Source organism: Hyperoodon ampullatus, assembly GCF_949752795.1.
Source record: "Hyperoodon ampullatus genome assembly, chromosome: X".
NCBI classification, from domain to species: domain Eukaryota; kingdom Metazoa; phylum Chordata; class Mammalia; order Artiodactyla; family Ziphiidae; genus Hyperoodon; species Hyperoodon ampullatus.
The window spans coordinates 60,100,993-60,118,469 of NC_136913.1; the positions used below are offsets into that span (position 1 = coordinate 60,100,993).

A 17,477-nucleotide genomic window follows, 5' to 3' on the forward strand; every position below is an offset into this window, starting at 1 on the left:
ATTTCTTCAGTGATCACTTCGTTATTGAGTAGTGTATTGTTTAGCCTCCATGTGTTTGTATTTTTTACAGATCTTTCCCTGTAATTGATGTCTAGTCTCATAGCATTGTGGTCGGAAAAGATACTTGATACAATTTCAATTTTCTTAAATTTACCAAGGCTTGATTTGTGACCCAAGATAGGATCTATCCTGGAGAGTGTTCCATGAGCACTTGAGAAAAATGTGTATTCTGTTGTTTTTGGATGGAATGTCCTATAAATATCAATTAAGTCCATCTTGTTTAATGTATCTTTAAAGCTTGTGTTTCCTTATTTATTTTCATTTTGGATGATCTGTCCACTGGTGAAAGTGGGATGTTAAAGTCCCCTACTATGAGTGTGTTACTGTCGATTTCCCCTTTTATGGCTGTTAGTATTTGCCTTATGTATTGAGGTGCTCCTATGTTGGGTGCATAAATATTTACAATTGTTATATCTTCTTCTTGGATCGATCCCTTTATCGTTATGTAGTGTCCTTCTTTGTCTCTTCTAATAGTCTTTATTTTAAAGTCTATTTTGTCTGATATAAGAATTGCTACTCCAGCTTTCTTTTGATTTCCATTTGCATGGAATATCATTTTCCATCCCCTTACTTTCCATCTGTATGTGTCTCTAGGTCTGAAGTGGGTCTCTTGTAGACAGCATATATATGGGTCTTGTTTTTGTATCCATTCAGCCAATCTGTGTCTTTTGGTGGGAGCATTTAGTCCATTTACATTTAAGGTAATTATTGATATGTATGTTCCTATTCCCATTTCCTTAATTGCTTTGGGTTGTTATTGTAGGTCTTTTCCTTCTGTTGTGTTTCTTGCCTAGAGAAGTTCCTTTAGCATTTGTTGTAAAGCTGGTTTGGTGGTGCTGAACTCTCTCAGCTTTTGCTTGTCTGTAAAGGTTTTAATTTCTCCATCAAATCTGAATGAGATCCTTGCTGGGTAGAGTAATCTTGGTTGCAGGTTTCTCTCCTTCATCACTTTAATTATGTCCTGCCACTCCCTTCTGGCTTGTAGAGTTTCTGCTGAGAGATCAGCTGTTAACCTGATGGGGATTCCCTTGTGTGTTATTTGTTGTTTTTCCCTTGCTGCTTTTAATATGATTTCTTTGTGTTTAATTTTTGACAGTTTGATTAATATGTGTCTTGGCGTATTTCTCCTTGGATGTATTCTTTATGGGACTCTCCGTGCCTCCTGGACTTGATTATTTCCTTTCCCATATTAGGGAAGTTTTCAAGTATTATCTCTTCAAATATTTTCTCAGTCCCTTTCTTTTTCTCTTCTTCTTCTGGAACCCCTATAATTCGAATGTTGGTGCGTTTAATGTTGTCCCAGAGGTCTCTGAGACTGTCCTCTGTTCTTTTCATTCTTTTTTCTTTATTTTGCTCTGCAGCAGTTATTTCCACTATTTTATCTTCCACCTCACTTATCCGTTCTTCTGCCTCAGTTATTCTGCTATTGATCCCATCTAGAGTATTTTTCATTTCATTTATGTGTTTTTAATCGATGCTTGATTCATCTTTAGTTCTTCTAGGTCCTTGTTAACTGTTTCTTGCATTTTGTCTATTCTATTTCCAAGATTTTGGATCTTGGAAATAGAATCTTGGATCATCTTTACTATCATTATTCTGAATTCTTTTTCAGGTAGACAGCCTATTACCTCTTCATTTGTTAGGTCTGCTGGGTTTTTATCTTACTCCTTCACCTGCTGTGTGTTTTTCTGTCTTCTCATTTTGCTTATCTTCCTGTGTTTGGGGTCTCCTTTTTGCAGGCTGCAGATTCGTAGTTCCCATTGTTTTTGGTGTCTGTCCCCAGTGGCTAAGGTTGTTTCAGTAGGTTGTGTAGGCTTCCTGGTGGGGGGGACTAGTGCCTGTGTTCTGGTGGTTGAGGCTCGATCTTGTCTTTCTGGTGGACAGGTCCACGTCTGGTGGTGTGTTTTGGGGTGCCTGTGGCCTTATTATGTTTTTAGGCAGCCTCTCTGCTAATGGGTGGGGTTGTGTTCCTGCCTTGCTAGTTGCTTGGCATAGGGTGACCAGCACTGTAGCTTGCTGGTCGTTGAGTGAAGCTGGGTGCTGGTGTTGAGATGGAGATCTCTGGGAGATTTTCACCACTTGATATTATGAGGAGCTGGGAGGTCTCTTGTGGACCCGTGTCCTGAAGTTGGCTCTCCCACTTCAGAGGCACAGCACTGACTCCTGGATGGAGCACCAAGAGCCTTTCATCTACCCGGCTCAGAAGAAAAGGGAGAAAAAGTAGAAAGAAAGAATTAGTAGAGGAAAGAAAGAGAGAGAGAAAGAAAGGAAGAAGAAAGGAAGCAAGGAAGGAAGAAAGAAAGGAGGGAGGGAGGGAGGAAGGATGGAAAGAAAGAAAGGAGGGAGGGAGGGAGGAAAGAAAAAGAAGAGTGAATGGAAGAAGCGAGGGAGGGAGGAAGGAAAGAAAGAAAGAAAGAAAGAAAGAAAGACAGGAGGGAGGGAGGAAGGAAAGAAAAAGAGTGAAAGGAAGACGGGTAGGAGGGAGGGAGGAAGAAAAGAAAGACAGACAGGAGGGAGGGAGGGAGGGACGAAGGAAAGAAAAAGAGAGAGTGAAAGGAAGAAGGGAGGGAGGGAGGAAGGAAAGAAAGAGAGAAAGAAGGAAAGGAGGGGCGGAGGGAGGGAGGGAGGAAGGGAAGGTAGGAAAAAAAGAAAGAGCAGATAAAGTAAAATAGAATAAAGTGTAAAATATAGTAGCATTATTAAAATTAAAAATTATTGAAAAATAAAACGGACAGATAGAACCCTGGGACATATGGTGGAAGCAAAGCTATACAGAGAAAATTTCACACAGAAGCATACACATACACATTCACAAAAAGAGAGCAGGGGGAAAAATCGAAAATCTTGCTCTCAAAGTCCACCTCCTCAATTTGGGATAATTCGCTGTAAAAACAGGAAAAGGGGAAAAGCCTGAAATCTTGCTCTCTAAGTCCACCTCCTTAATTTGGGATAATTCGTTGTAAAAAGAGGAAAAGGGGGGAAAGCCTTAAATCTTGTCCTCAAAGTCCACTTCCTCAATTTGGGATGATTCGCTGTCCATTCATGCACTCCACAGATGCAGGGCACATCAAGTGGACCGTGGAGCTTTAATCCGCTGCCTCCAAGGCTGCACAGAGAGATTTCCCTGTCTCTTCTCTGCTCTCACAGCTCGCGGGTCTCAGCCTTGGACCTGGCCCCGCCTCTGTGCGTAGGTCGCAGGAGGGCGTCCGTTCTTCGCTCAGACAGGACGGGTTTAAAGGAGCCGCTGATTCGGGGGCTCTGGCTCACTCAGGCCGAGGGGAGGGAGGGGCGCGCAGTGTGGAGCGGGCCTGCGGCGGCAGAAGCCAGCGTGACGTTGCACCAGCCCGAGGCTCTCTGTGCGCTTTCCCGGGAAAGCTGTCCCTGGGTCCCGGGACCCCGGCAGTGGCGGGGTGCACAGGCTCCCCGGAAGGCGGGGTGGACAGTGACCTGCGCTCGCACACAGGCCTTGTGGCGTCGGCAGCAGCAGCCCCAGCATCCCACGACCGTCTCCGGGGTCCGCACCTTTAGCCGCGGCTTGCGCCCGTCTCTGGTGCTTCTTTAAGCAGCTCTCTTAATGCCCTCTCCTCGCGCACCAGGAAACAAAAGGGAAGAAAAAGTCTCTTGCCTCTTTGGCAGCTCCAGACCCTTTCCCTGGACTCCCTCCGGGCTAGCCGTGGTGCACTAACCCCCTCAGGCTCTCTTCCTGCCGCCAGCCCCAGTCCTCTCCCTGCGCTCCGATACCCGAGCCTCAGCTCCCAGCCCCGCCCGTCCCGGCGGCCAAGCAGACAAGCCTCTCGGGCTGGTGTGTGCCTGAGGGCACCGATCCTCTGTTTGGGAATCTCTCCGCTTTGCCCTCCACACCCCTGTTGCTGTGCTCTCCTCCGCTACTCCGAAGCTTTCCCCCTCCGCCACCTGCAGTCTCCGCCCGCGAAGGGGCTTCTAGTGTGTGGAAACCTTTCCTCCTTCACGGCTCCCTCCCACTGGTGCAGGTCCCGTCCATATCCTTTTGTCTGTGTTTATTCTTTTTTCTTTTGCCCTATCCAGGTATGTGGGGAGTTTCTTGCCTTTTGGGGGGTCTGAGGTCTTCTGTCAGCGTTCAGTAGGTGTTCTGTAGGAGTTGTTCCACGTGTAGATGAATTTCTGATGTATCTGTGGGGAGGAAGGTGATCTCCACGTCTTACTCTTCCGCCATCTTCCTCCGGGGTCCTTCTTATTCTTTTTTAGTGTGGCGGACGAGGGTGGGAGTGCGCGCCACGCGAGAGTGGGCGGCAAGGGGGGAAGGCCGGGGAGAGGCACAGGAGCCTTTGCAGCCACGCACGCCTTCTCTGTCTTGTTGTGTGCTTCGCGCGGTAGAGCGGGCGCCCGGCAGCGGCAGGGATTACTTTGCTGCTAGTTTCGGTTCGCGGCAACGGCGGATGTAGTCTCGGCGGCGGCGGAGGCAGTAGCACTATGTCGGAGGAGCAGTTTGGCAGGGATGGGGCGGCGGCGGCAGCAACAGCGGCGGTAGGCGGCTCGGCGGGCGAACAGGAGGGAGCCATGGTGGCGGCGGCGCAGGGGGCAGCGGCGGCGGGGGGAAGCGGAGCCGGGACCGGGGGCGGAACCGCGGTCGGAGGCACCGAAGGAGGCAGCGCCGAGTCGGAGGGGGCGAAGATCGATGCCAGTAAGAAAGAGGAGGATGACGGTCATTCAAACTTCTCCCCACGACACTCTGAAGCAGCGACGGCACAGCGGGAAGAATGGAAAATGTTTATAGGAGGCCTTAGCTGGGACAGTACAAAGAAAGATCTGAAGGACTACTTCTCCAAATTTGGTGAAGTCGTAGACTGCACTCTGAAGTTAGATCCTATCACAGGGCGATCAAGGGGTTTTGGCTTTGCGCTATTTAAAGAGTTGGAGAGTGTAGATAAGGTCATGGATCAGAAAGAACATAAATTGAATGGGAAGGTGATTGATCCTAAGAGGGCCAAAGCCATGAAAACAAAAGAGCCTATTAAAAAAATTTTTGTTGGTGGCCTTTCTCCAGATACACCTGAAGAGAAAATAAGGGAGTACTTTGGTGGTTTTGGTGAGGTTGAATCCATAGAGCTCTCCATGGACAACAAGACCAATAAGAGGTGTGGATTCTGCTTTATTACCTTTAAGGAAGAGGAACCAGTGAAGAAGATAATGGAAAAGAAATACCACAATGTTGGTCTTAGTAAATGTGAAATAAAAGTAGCTATGTCAAAGGAGCAGTATCAGCAACAGCAACAGTGGGGATCTAGAGGAGGATTTGCGGTAAGAGCTCATGGAAGAGGTGGTGACCAGCAGAGTGGTTATGGGAAAGTATCCAGGCGAGGTGGTCATCAAAATAGCTACAAACCATACTAAATTATTCCATTTGCAACTTATCCCCAACAGGTGGTGAAGCAGTATTTTCCAAATTGAAGAATCATTTGAAGGTGGCTCCTGCCACCTGCTAATAGCAGTTCAAACTAAATTTTTTGTATCAAGTCCCTGAATGGAAGTTTGACGTTGGGTCCCCCTGAAGTTTAATTCTGAGTTCTCATTAAAAGAAATTTGCTTTCATTGTTTTATTTCTTAATTGCTATGCTTCAGAATCAATTTGTGCTTTATGCCCCGCCCTCCCCAGTATTGTAGAGCAAGTCTTGTGTTAAAAGCCCAGTGTGACAGTGTCATGATGTAGCAATGTCTTACTGGTTTTTTAATAAATCCCTTTGTGTAAAAAAAAAAAAGAAAAAGAAAAAGAGGGAGAGGACTCAAATCAATAAAATTAGAAATGAAAAAGGAGAAGTTACAACAGACACCACAGAAATACAAAGCATCCTAAGAGACTACTACAAACAACTCTATGCCAATAAAATGGACAACCTGGAAGAAATGGACAAATCTTAGAAAGGTGTAACCTTCCAAGAGTGAACCAGGAAGAAATAGAAAATATGAACAGAACAATCACAAGTAATGAAATTGAAACTGTGATTAAAAATCTTCCAACAAACAAAAGTCCAGGTCCAGATGGCTTCACAGGCGAATTCTATCAAACATTTAGAGAAGAGCTAACACCCATCTTTCTCAAACTCTTCCAAAAAATTGCAGAGGAAGGAACACTCCCAAACTCATTCTATGAGGCTACCATCACCAGACAAAGATACTACAGAAAGATAGTATACAAAGATACTATACAAAGAAAATTACTGATTAATATCACTGATGAAGATAGATGCAAAAATCCTCAACAAAATACTAGCAAACAGAATCCAACAACACATTAAAAGGATCATACACCATGATCAAGTGGGATTTATCCCAGGGATGCAAGGATTCTTCGATATACAAAAATCAATCAATGTGATACACCATATTAACAAACTGAAGAATAAAAACCATATGATCATCTCAACAGATGCAGAAAAAGCTTTTGACAAAATTCAACACCCATTAAAAAAGAAAAAAGAAAAGAAAACCACAATTTCCTCAGGATATATATCCAATAAATCAACACTATCATTATATTACTGCTCTTTTCCATTTGGCTATATACACACTAGATTAAACTATTTTACATGTGTGTACAAGCCCTTACTTTATGGGTACATTTTAAAGTGTAAGAAATATATTTTTGAAATAAAACAAATACAGGAGTTTTCATGGAAACAAATGCTTTAGCAATATTTATTAAGCTTCACAACACCCTTGTAACACACAATATTAGTTCCATTTTGCAGCTGAATGAACCAATTTAGCAGTTAAGTGATTTCTAATATTTCCTAGATTGGTATTAAAAATGAGAGTAAGGGGCTTCCCTGGTGGCGCAGTGGTTGGGAGTCCGCCTGCCAATACAGGGGACACAGGTTCGAGCCCTGGTCTGGGAAGATCCCACATGCCGTGGAGCGACTAAGCCTGTGAGCCACAACTACTGAGCCTGCACGTCTGGAGCCTGTGCTCCGCAACGAGAGAGGCCGCGATACTGAGAGGCCCACGCACCGCGATGAAGAGTGGCCCCCACCTGCCACAACTAGAGAAAGCCCTCGCATAGAAACGAAGACCCAATACAGCCAAAAATAAATAAGTAAGTAAATTTAAAAAAAAAAAATGAGAGTAAGGGGATGGGGAGAAAAGAAATTTGACTTTCAGTTCTCTGCTTTAGTTACCATACCATATTATCTATGGGACATTCTGATAACCACAAATAATGTATTAATATGAGCCTCAGGTTTTCAAAAAAAAGCTTAAAAAGTAAAACAAAGATCACTCACCATAAAATTGGTATTCCAAGGGAGGAAGTCAATAAAATTTTGGTGAACTGGACTAAATTGAAGCCATTGCTTTGAAGTACTCCTTTTACTTTTACTTTTTAAAAGACCCATAGCTACCAACTGAGTTTTCAGCTTGCTAACAAGGATATAATGCTGGCCTACATACATTATAATGGCCTCATTGTAAGCTCTATTTCATAGAGGTCTCTGTTGTTACATTAAACCTTCTACTTCCAGTTTTTAAAATAATCAATGAAAATGGAACTTCTGCAACAGTGGTATTAAGGAGCTCTTGGACCCCCTCTCCCCAGTGAAACAACCATTTGCCTGGAAAAACCATTAAAACCACTTAAGGTCTCTGGAAAGTGTCCTAAGGGCATACAGCAAATGGAAAAACATTTATTTTAAAAAAATCAACTGAATCTCAATAACAACAGTGGGAGTCTGTGGCATTTGAGCCATGACCTGTTCCTATCCACACCACCTCCATGTCATGGAAGCTACTCCAGATGAGTGCTGTCAAGAAAGTAGGAATTCGGGAGTGGGGTGGGGAGATGAGTGAAATATGTGATGGAGATAGAGAGGCACAAACTTCCAGTTATAAAATAAATAAGTCACGGGGACATAATATACAGTATAGGGAATATAGGCAATAATACTATAATAACTTTGTATGGTGAAAAGTGGTAACTAGACTTATCGTGGTGATCATTTTGTAATATACAAAAATATCAAATCACGATGTTGTACACCTGAAACTGATATAATGTTGAAAGTCAACTTTAATTTAAAACAAAAAGAAACTGGGAATTCCCTCTCCCTCCAGGTCCTAGACTCAGGCTGCCAGCCACTCTCATCTTTCCCAGATTTGTGTTGCAGAAGTGCTATTATTGGCAGGCATAACGAGAGGACTGGGTCTTCCTTTCCCCACTCAGTTCTCACTCTTACGGTAAGGGCTCTACCCCAGGGGTAACAGCTCAAGAATACTGGGACCCTGATCCCCTTCACCCAGGCTGGCTCATTTGGCAGAGGATGCAGGACAGGAGGGCATGCTAAGTAGATTAGGGGTTACCATCTCCCCAACATCTACTCATATAGTAGGGGTGTCACTGCAAGAGTAGCTGTCATGCTCCTGCCCCCAGTTGCAGCAGTGTGCCAGTTTCCACCCAGGGGAAGAAGTGGGCAACAAAGAAGAAGAGCTCAGCATTTCTGCCTAAGGGGAATGACTTTATTTGGAACAGAGCAAGGAGAGATTCCTACCTAAGGGCATAGTCAAAAACAATGGAGATCTTGCTGGTGAGCAATTAAGAAGGGGCTGGTACCTCCAGGATAGTAGTAGCAACAAGTGAAATAGCAGACAAGCCAGAAGTTTGAACAGAGAGAACCAGGGAAAGAGACAAGAAGAACAATCCTAGGGTCACACTCATCCCTGGGGATACAGAAGGCTATACATATGTTCTAGGCTGCACCCTCAGGAACAATCAGAGGGAAATGTGGGACTAGAAAGCATTCCTCAAGGCATACACAGATCCATCAGGAAAGAGCCTTGAGCCTGAGTGGCTCAAGGAGCTTATCAGAACCTCTGACCAAACATGGACTGAAAATTAAGCTATTCTGATCCAGGGGTGACAGTAAGGAAGCGAAGCTTAAAAATCAAATCACACTTCCAGTTTATGGCTCCACATGTAAGGAGCTTGGAAGTCACAACTCCATCCTAACAAGTAAAAAACTGGAAAGACTTTTAAAAATCAACAACTCTTCTTGGATCCAAAAGAGAGGTGAGGACACAAGGCAAACCACTACCCCCAAGATTGGGGAGACAGGCAAAAATACAAGGAGTTGACACTTAGCACAGGAGAGATTCACAAGTAAAAACTACCAAGGGCACCACTGCTAGGGCAGGAAATTGAGAACTGTAGTTGACAGACTGCTGGAGGTTCAGTGTGGACAAGTCTGAGAGTTAAAACTCCAAGAGGACATAGTTACAGGGGCATACCCACAATATCATCAGATTAATCTCCAGGAGCTCAACCAGATTCCCACAATAAATATCATAGAAAAATCCCCTTGGGCTTTGGCAGGAAAAGGTAAAAAGGAACCATTTTGAAACAGCCCAAAGCGATCTGTTCTTAACAAGGCCTGCCCTAGTGAACCAGGGCCTAACCTCCTGGGGTATTATCAGAGACTAACTGACCTGGGGAAGAGAAATACTCAACCCCAGTCTACGCTAGCCATTCTGTACCACCTAAGAGGGGAGGAAAAAAATGAGAAACGTGTGTGAAGTTCACAGTTCAGAGGCAGAGACTCACGAAAAGACTGAAAACTAGTCATAGGACTGCTGGCCTCTCCCTCCTCCACACCTAGCCACCACATTACTAAAGGCCTATTTACAGTAGTTCCATTTACCAAGTATATCAAATCCCATTACCAAGAAAAAAGTACAAGGCATACCAAAAGGCAAAAAACACAATTTGAAGAGACAGTAAGCATCAGAACCAGACATGGCAGTGATGTTGGAATTATCAGGCCAGGAATTTAAAATAACTATGATTAATATGTTAAGGGGTCCAATGGATAAAGTAGACAGGCAACATAAGCAGAGAGCTGGAAAGGCTAAGAAAGAAGCAAAAAGAAATGCCAGAGATAAAAAACACTGTAACAAACATGAAGATTGTCTTTAATGGACTTTTTAATAAACTTGACATGGCTGAGGAAAGAATCTATAAGCTAGAGAATCCCTGAAAACAGAAAAGCAAAGATAACAAAGACTGAAAAAAAAAAAGAACAGAATGTCAATGGACTGTGGGACAACTGCAAAACGTATAATGGGAATGCCAAAAGAAAAAAGAAAGGAACAGAAGACACATTTGAAACAATAATGACTGAGAATTTCCCCAAATTAATGTCCAATACCAAACCACAGACCCAGGAAGCTCTGAGAACACCAAGCAGGATAAATACCAAAAACTATACCTATGCATATAATTTTCCAATTACAGAAAATCAAAGATAAAGAAAAAAGTCCTGAAACAAGCCAGAGGAAAAAAACACCTTATCTTAAAAGGTGCAAAGATAAGAATTATATCCAACTTCTTAGAAGCCATACAAGCAAGAAGAGAGTGGAGTGAAATATTTAGGACTGAGAGAAAAACAGCATCAACTTACAATTCTGTACCCTGTGAAAATATCATTCAAAAGTAAAGGAGACATAAAGACTTTCTCAGATAAACAAAAATTGAGGCAATTTGTTGCCAACAGACTGGCCTTGCAAGAAATGGTAAAAGAAGTTCTCCAGAGAGAAGAGAAATAATATAGGTCAGAAACTTGGATGTACATAAAGTAAGAGCATGGAAGAAGGAATAAGTGAACGTAAAATAAAAATTTACTTTTCTTGCCCTTAACTGACCTAACAGATAACTGTTCAAAATAATAACAATAAAAATGTGTTCAATAATGTGTGCATATTTACATATCTTCTCTGTGTGTATATATATGTATATATAGAGAGAATAAAGTAAAATAAATGACACTTAGAATAAAGTGAAATAAATGACAGCAATGATACTAGGGGTGGGAGGGAGGAATTTTGATATTATAAGGTATTCACACTACTCATGAAGTGGTGCAGTGTTATTTGAAAGTGTACTTGGATTAGTGGTACATGTATATTGCAAACTAGAGCAACCACTAAGAAAAGTTTTTTAAAGTATAACCTATATGCTAAGAAAAGAGCGAAAATGGAATCATATAAAATACTCAACTAAAACCACAAAAGGCAGAAGAGTGGAAGACAACAATAGGAAAAAAGAACAAGAACAACAAATAGAAGACAGTAACAGTACAATATGGTAGATATTAATCCAACTGTATCTATCATCATTTTGAATTTCAGTGGCCTAAGTGCACCAATTAAAAGAGACTGTCAGAACGGATTTTTTTAAATGCCTGAACTATACGTTGTCTACAAGAAACCCACTTTAAATATAAAGACACATAGAGATAAAAAGTAAATGGGTGGAGAAAAATATACCATGCTAACACTATCCTAAGAAAGCAGGAGTAGCTATATTAATTTCAGATAGAGCACATTTCAATGTAAGGAAAATTATCAGGGATAAAGAAGGGCATTACATAATGATAAAGAGGTCAATTCTCCAAGAAAACATAACAATTCTTAACATGTATGAGCCTAACAACAGAGCATCAAACTATGTGAGGCAAAAACTGATAGAACAGCAAGGAGAAATAGATGAATCTACCATCATTGTTGAAGATTTCAACACCCCTCACTCAGAAATGGACAGACAGAGCAGGCACAAAATCAGTAAGAACATAGTTGAATGCAGCAACACCATCAATCAACGGGATATAATTGAAATGTACAGAATACTAGATCCATTCTTACCAAATTCATATGGAATATTCACCAAGATAGACCACATTCTGAGCCATAAAACATACTTTAACAAATCTGAAGTATAGAAATCATATAATATCTGCTGTCAGACCACAATGGAATTAAAATAGAAATCAATAATGGAAAGATAACAGGAAAATTCCAAAATATGTAGAGATTAAACAATACTCTAAGTAAAACATGGGTCAAAGGAGAAATTTCAACAGAAATTTTAAAACAGTTTAAATGAAAATGAAAACACAACTTATCAAAATGTGTGGGATGCAGCAAAAGCAGTACATAGAAGGAAATTTATAACATTCAATGCATATATTAGAAAATAAGAAATATCTAAAATCAGTAAGTTTCCACCTTAAGTAACTGGAAAAAAAGAGGAAATTAAATCAAAAGCAAGCAGAAAAAAAAGAAATAATAAGAATTAGAGCAGAAATCAATGAAATTAAAAACAGGAAATCAATAGAGAAAATAAATGAAACCAAAAGCTGTTATTTAAACAACTGATAAAATTAATAAGCCTGTTAACCAGGCTAAGAAAAAAAGGAAGACACAAATTATTAACATCAGAAATGAAAGAGGGGACATCACTATAGACCCCTTGGAAAATTTAAAGAGTATTAAAAGGAATACTATGAACAACTCTATGTCCACAAATTTGAGAACCTAGATTAAATGGACCAATTCTTTGAAAGACCCAAGCAGCCAAAACTCACATGAAAAGAAATGACAGTCTGATTAGACCTGTATCTATTTTATAAATTGAATAAAAAATTATTAACCTTCCAGCTCTAGTCAAGTAAGAAGCAGGCATGGGGGAAGGTGCAGGAAGGAGGCTGGAGGGTGATGGAGACAAGACACGTGCTGCTCTAAGGAGTTTGCACTTGACCCTACAGGTCAGTGTTTCTGAACTTGTATGGATCAACATTAAAAGAAAGAGCTGATTTAAAAAAAAAATTATTAACCTTCCAAAATAGAATGCACCAGGACCAGATGGGTTCACGGCTGAATTCTATCAAACTTTTCTTCCAGTTTTATTGAGATATAATTGACAAACAGCACTGTACAACTTTAAGGTGTACAGCATAATGATTTGACTTACATATATCGTGAAATGATTATCACAATAATTTAGTGAGCATCCATCATCTCATATGGATATAAAATTAAATCAACAGAAAAAATTGTTTTCTTGTGATGAGAATTCTTAGGATTTATTATCTCAACAACTTTCATATATAACACACGGCACTGTTAGTCATATTTATCATGTTGTACATTAAAATCCTAGTACTTACTTATCTTATAACTGGAAGTTTGTACCTTTTAACTGCCTTCATCCAATCCTCCCTCTCCCTACTCCCCACCTGTAGTAACCACAAATCTGATTTCTTTTCCTATGAGTTTGTTTCTGAAGTGTAATTGACCTGCAACACTATGTTAGTTCCCATTACAAAACACAGTGATTGGATATTCCCTATACATTTCAAAATGTTCACAATAAGTCTAGTTATGATATGTCACCATGCAGAGATATTAGATAGTTACTGACTGACTATATTCCCCATACCATTCATTTCATATCTCTGACATTTATTTTGCAACTGGAGGTGTGTACCTCCTAATCTCCCTCACCTATTTCTCTCCTCCCCCCCACCAAACCCTCCCCTTTGGCAACCACTTGTTTGTTCTCTGTATCTATAACTTCTGTTATATTTATTCATTTGTTTTCTCTCTAGATTCCACATAAAAGTGAAATCTTACAGTATTTGTCTTTCTCTGTCTAACTTTATTTCACTTGGCATAATACTCTCTAGGTTCATCCATGTTGTTGCAAATGGGAAGATTTCATTCTTTTTATGGCTGAGTAATATTCCACTATGTGTGTGTGTTTGTGTATGAATGCAAATCTTTTACCTCCTTAGATTTATTCCCAGATATTTTATTCTTTTTGATGTGATTGATAGGATAGTTTTCTTAACTTCTCTTTCTGATAATTCATTGTTAGTGTATAGAAATACAACAGAATTCAGAAATACAACTTTTCTGAATTCACTGATGAGTTCTAGTAGTTCTTTGGAATTCTACAAAATATTTAAGGATGAAATTATATAAATTCTCTATAATCTCTTTCAGAGGATAGAAGCAGAAGGAAAACTTCCTAACTCATTCTATGAGTCCAACATTACCCTAATACCCAAACCAGACAGACATTAAAAGAAAATGAACAGACCAATATCTGTCATAAACACATATGCAAAAATCCTCAACAAAATATTAGCAAATTAAATCCAAAAACAAATTTTTAAAAATTATAGACAACAAAGTGGGATTTATCCCAAATATGCAAGGCTGGTTCAACATTCAAAAATCAGTTAATGTAATCTATCATATCAACAGACTAAAAAAAAATCACATAATCATATCAGTAGATGCAGGAAAAGCATTTGAAAAAAATCAAATACCCATTCATGATCAAAAAATAAAAAACCTTTCATTAAAGTAGTAACAACTTGATAAAGACTACCTACAAATAATATACAGCTAACATACTTAATGGTGAGAAGATTGAAACTTTTCCAGTAATTCAGGAAAAAGACAAGGATGTCCCTTCTCACAACTCCTTTTCAACATCATACTGGAAATCCTTGCTAATGCAGTAAGGCAAAAATGAGAAATCAAAGATATGCAGATTGAGAAAGAAGGTATAAAACTATCTTTGCTCACAAATGACATGATAATCTATGTAGAAAACTGACAAAGAGCTTCCCTGGGGGCGCAGTGGTTGAGAATCCACCTGCCAATGCAGGGGACACAGGTTCGAGCCCTGGTCCGGGAAGACCCCACATGCCACGGGCCAACTAAGCCCGTGCGCCACAACTACTGAGCCTGCACTCTAGAGCCTGCAAGCCACAACTACTGAAGCCCATGTGCCTACAGCCCATACTCCACAACAAGAGAAGCCAGCCACCGCAATGAGAAGCACATGCACTGCAACAAAGAGTAGCCCCTGCTCGTCACAACTAGAGAAAAGCCCGCGTGCAGCAACGAAGACCCAACACAGCCAAAAATAAATAAATAAATTTTTCAAAAACAGAAAATTTACAAAAAAACTGAAAGAATCGACAAAAAAAAACTCCTGGAACTAATAAGTGATTATAGTAAGGTTTCAGGATACAAGGTTAACATACAAAATCAATAGCTTTCATATGTACCAGTAATGAACATGTGGAATTTAAAATTAAAAACACAATACTATTTATATTAGCACCTAAAAGATGAAATACTTAGATATAAATCTAACAAAATATGTACAAGATCTATTTCAATATATGAGGAAAACTATAAAACTCTGATAAATGAAATCGAAGAAAAACTAAACAAATTGAGAAAATTCCATGTTCATGGATAGAAAAATTCAAGGTATCAATTCTTCCCAACTTGATCTATAGATCAGATGCAATCCCAATCAAAATCCTAGCAAGTTATATTAGAGACTGACAGAATGATCCTAAAGTTTCTATGAAGAGGCAGAAGACCAAATACCCAACACAATATGGAAGGAAAAGAACAAAATATAGGACTGCTGCTACTTGACTTCAATACTTACTATAAAGCTACAGCTATCAAAGACAGTTCCTTATTACAGTAATCAAGATATTGGCAAAAGAAAAGACAAATAGATCAGTGGAACAGAATAGAGAGCCCACCATAAATATAGTCAATTAATCTTTGGCAAAGGAGCATAAGCAATACAGTGGAGCAAAGTTAGTCTCTTCAACAAATGGTGCAGGAACAACTGGACATCTACATGCAAAAAAAAAAAGGAATCTAGATACAGACCTTACATCTTTCACAAAAATTTTAAATTAGCTCAAAATGGATCACAGGCTGAAATGCAAAGTGCAAAACTATAAAACTTCTAGAAGATAACATAGGAGAAAACCTACATGACCTTGGATATGGTGATGCCTTTTTAGATATAACACCAAAGGACTTCCCGGGTGGCGCAGTGATTAAGAATCTGCCTGCCAATGCAGGGGACACAGTTTCGATCCCTAGTCTGGGAAGATCCCACATGCCATGGAGCAACTAAGCCCGTGAGCCACAACTACTGAGCCTGCGTGCCACAACCATTGAAGCCCGTGTGCCTAGAGCCCGTGCTCTGCAACAGAGAAGCCAACACAATGAGAAGCCTGCAAACCACAACAAAGAGTAGCCCCCACTCGCCGCAACTAGAGAAAGCCCACACGCAGCAATGAAGACCCAATGCAGCCAAAAATAAAATTAAAAATTAAAAAAAAGAATATAACATCAAAGACACAGACACAATCCATGAAAGAAATCATTGATAAGCCAGACTTCGTTAAAAATTAAAAACATTTGCTTTGTGAAAGACAATGTCAAGGGATTTAGAAGACAAGTCACAGACTCAGAGGAAAGATTTGCAAAAGACACATCTGATAAAAGGCTGATGTCAAAAATGTACAGACTCTTAATAAAAAAACAAATAACCCAATTTAAAAATGGGCCAAAGTTCTTAACAGATATCTCACGAAAAAAGATATACAGATGGTAAATAAGCCTGTGAAAAGATGCTCCACGCATCATATGTCATCAGGAAATGCAAATTAAAACAATCATAAAATACCACTACACACCTATTAGAATGGCCAAAATCCAGAACACTGACAACACCAAATGCTGGTGAGAATGTGGGAGACCATAACTCATATACTGCTGGTGGGAATGCAAAATGGTACAGCCACTTTGCAAGACAGTTAGGTGGTTCCTTATAAAACTAAACACACTCTTAACATATAACCCAGCAATCATGCTCCTTGGAATTTACCCAAAGAAATTGAAAACTTATATCAAAAGCTGTCCATGGATGTTTATAGCAGCTTCATCCATAACTGACAAACCATGGAAACAACAAAGATGTCCTTCAGTAGGTGAATGTATAAACTGTGGTACCTTCCAGATAATGGAATATTATTCAGCACGAAAAAGAAATGAGCTATCAAGCCAAGAAAAAACATGAAGGAACCCTAAATGTATTATTACTAAGTGAAAGAAGCCAACCTGAAAAGGCTACATACTGTATGACTCCAACCTATATGACATTCCAGAAAAGGCAAAACTTTGGAGACTAAAAAGGTCAGTGGTTGACAGGGGTTGGGGGGAGGGAGATATGAATAGGCAGAGCACAGAATATTTTTAGGGCAGTGAAACTATTCTGTATGATACTAAAATGCTATAATGATGGATACATATCATTATACACTTGTCCAAACCAACAGAATGTACAACAGCAACAGTGAGCCCTAACATAAGCTATGGACTTAGGTGATTATGATGTGTCAATGTAGGTTTATCCTTAGTTGAAAAAAAAAAAGCACCATTCTGGTGAGTGATATTGATTATGGGGGAGGCTATGCATGTGGTAGGGAAGGGAGTATGTGGGAAATCTCTGTACCTTCCTCTCAATTTTGCTGTAAACCTAAAACTGCTCTAAAAAATTCTGTCGTAAAAAAATCAAATCGCACTCATAACTGGGGAGGGGGGTGTTGGAGACTGTGCACATGCTCAAGACTGCCCACTCAGGCATGACCAGAGAAAGGACCTACTAGCTACCACCCCCTGGATGAATACAGGGCAAAATGATAAATTCACTGAACTGTGAAGATAGTCGTTAAGCCAAACACACATCCAACAGGAAAGAGTGAAAGTTGAACTGGCTTAAAACA

General features: G+C 40.3%; 2 protein-coding genes across 2 annotated transcripts in view; one reads left to right on the forward strand and one right to left on the reverse strand.

Annotated features, from left to right (window-relative positions):
* TEX11 (testis expressed 11) overlaps positions 1 to 17,477 on the reverse strand; it is a gene marked incomplete at both ends in the record, with an annotated part of 339,675 nt that overhangs the window by 210,061 nt on the left and 112,137 nt on the right. The gene's annotated exons all lie outside the window — the stretch shown is intronic.
* On the forward strand, positions 4,510 to 5,628 carry LOC307069026 (heterogeneous nuclear ribonucleoprotein D0-like; the record flags this gene model as incomplete). Its single annotated transcript, XM_079727181.1, has 1 exon — positions 4,510 to 5,628. The coding sequence occupies one exon, from the start codon at positions 4,510 to 4,512 to the stop codon at positions 5,428 to 5,430; it is 921 nt and encodes a 306-aa protein (XP_079583307.1). The 3' UTR covers positions 5,431 to 5,628.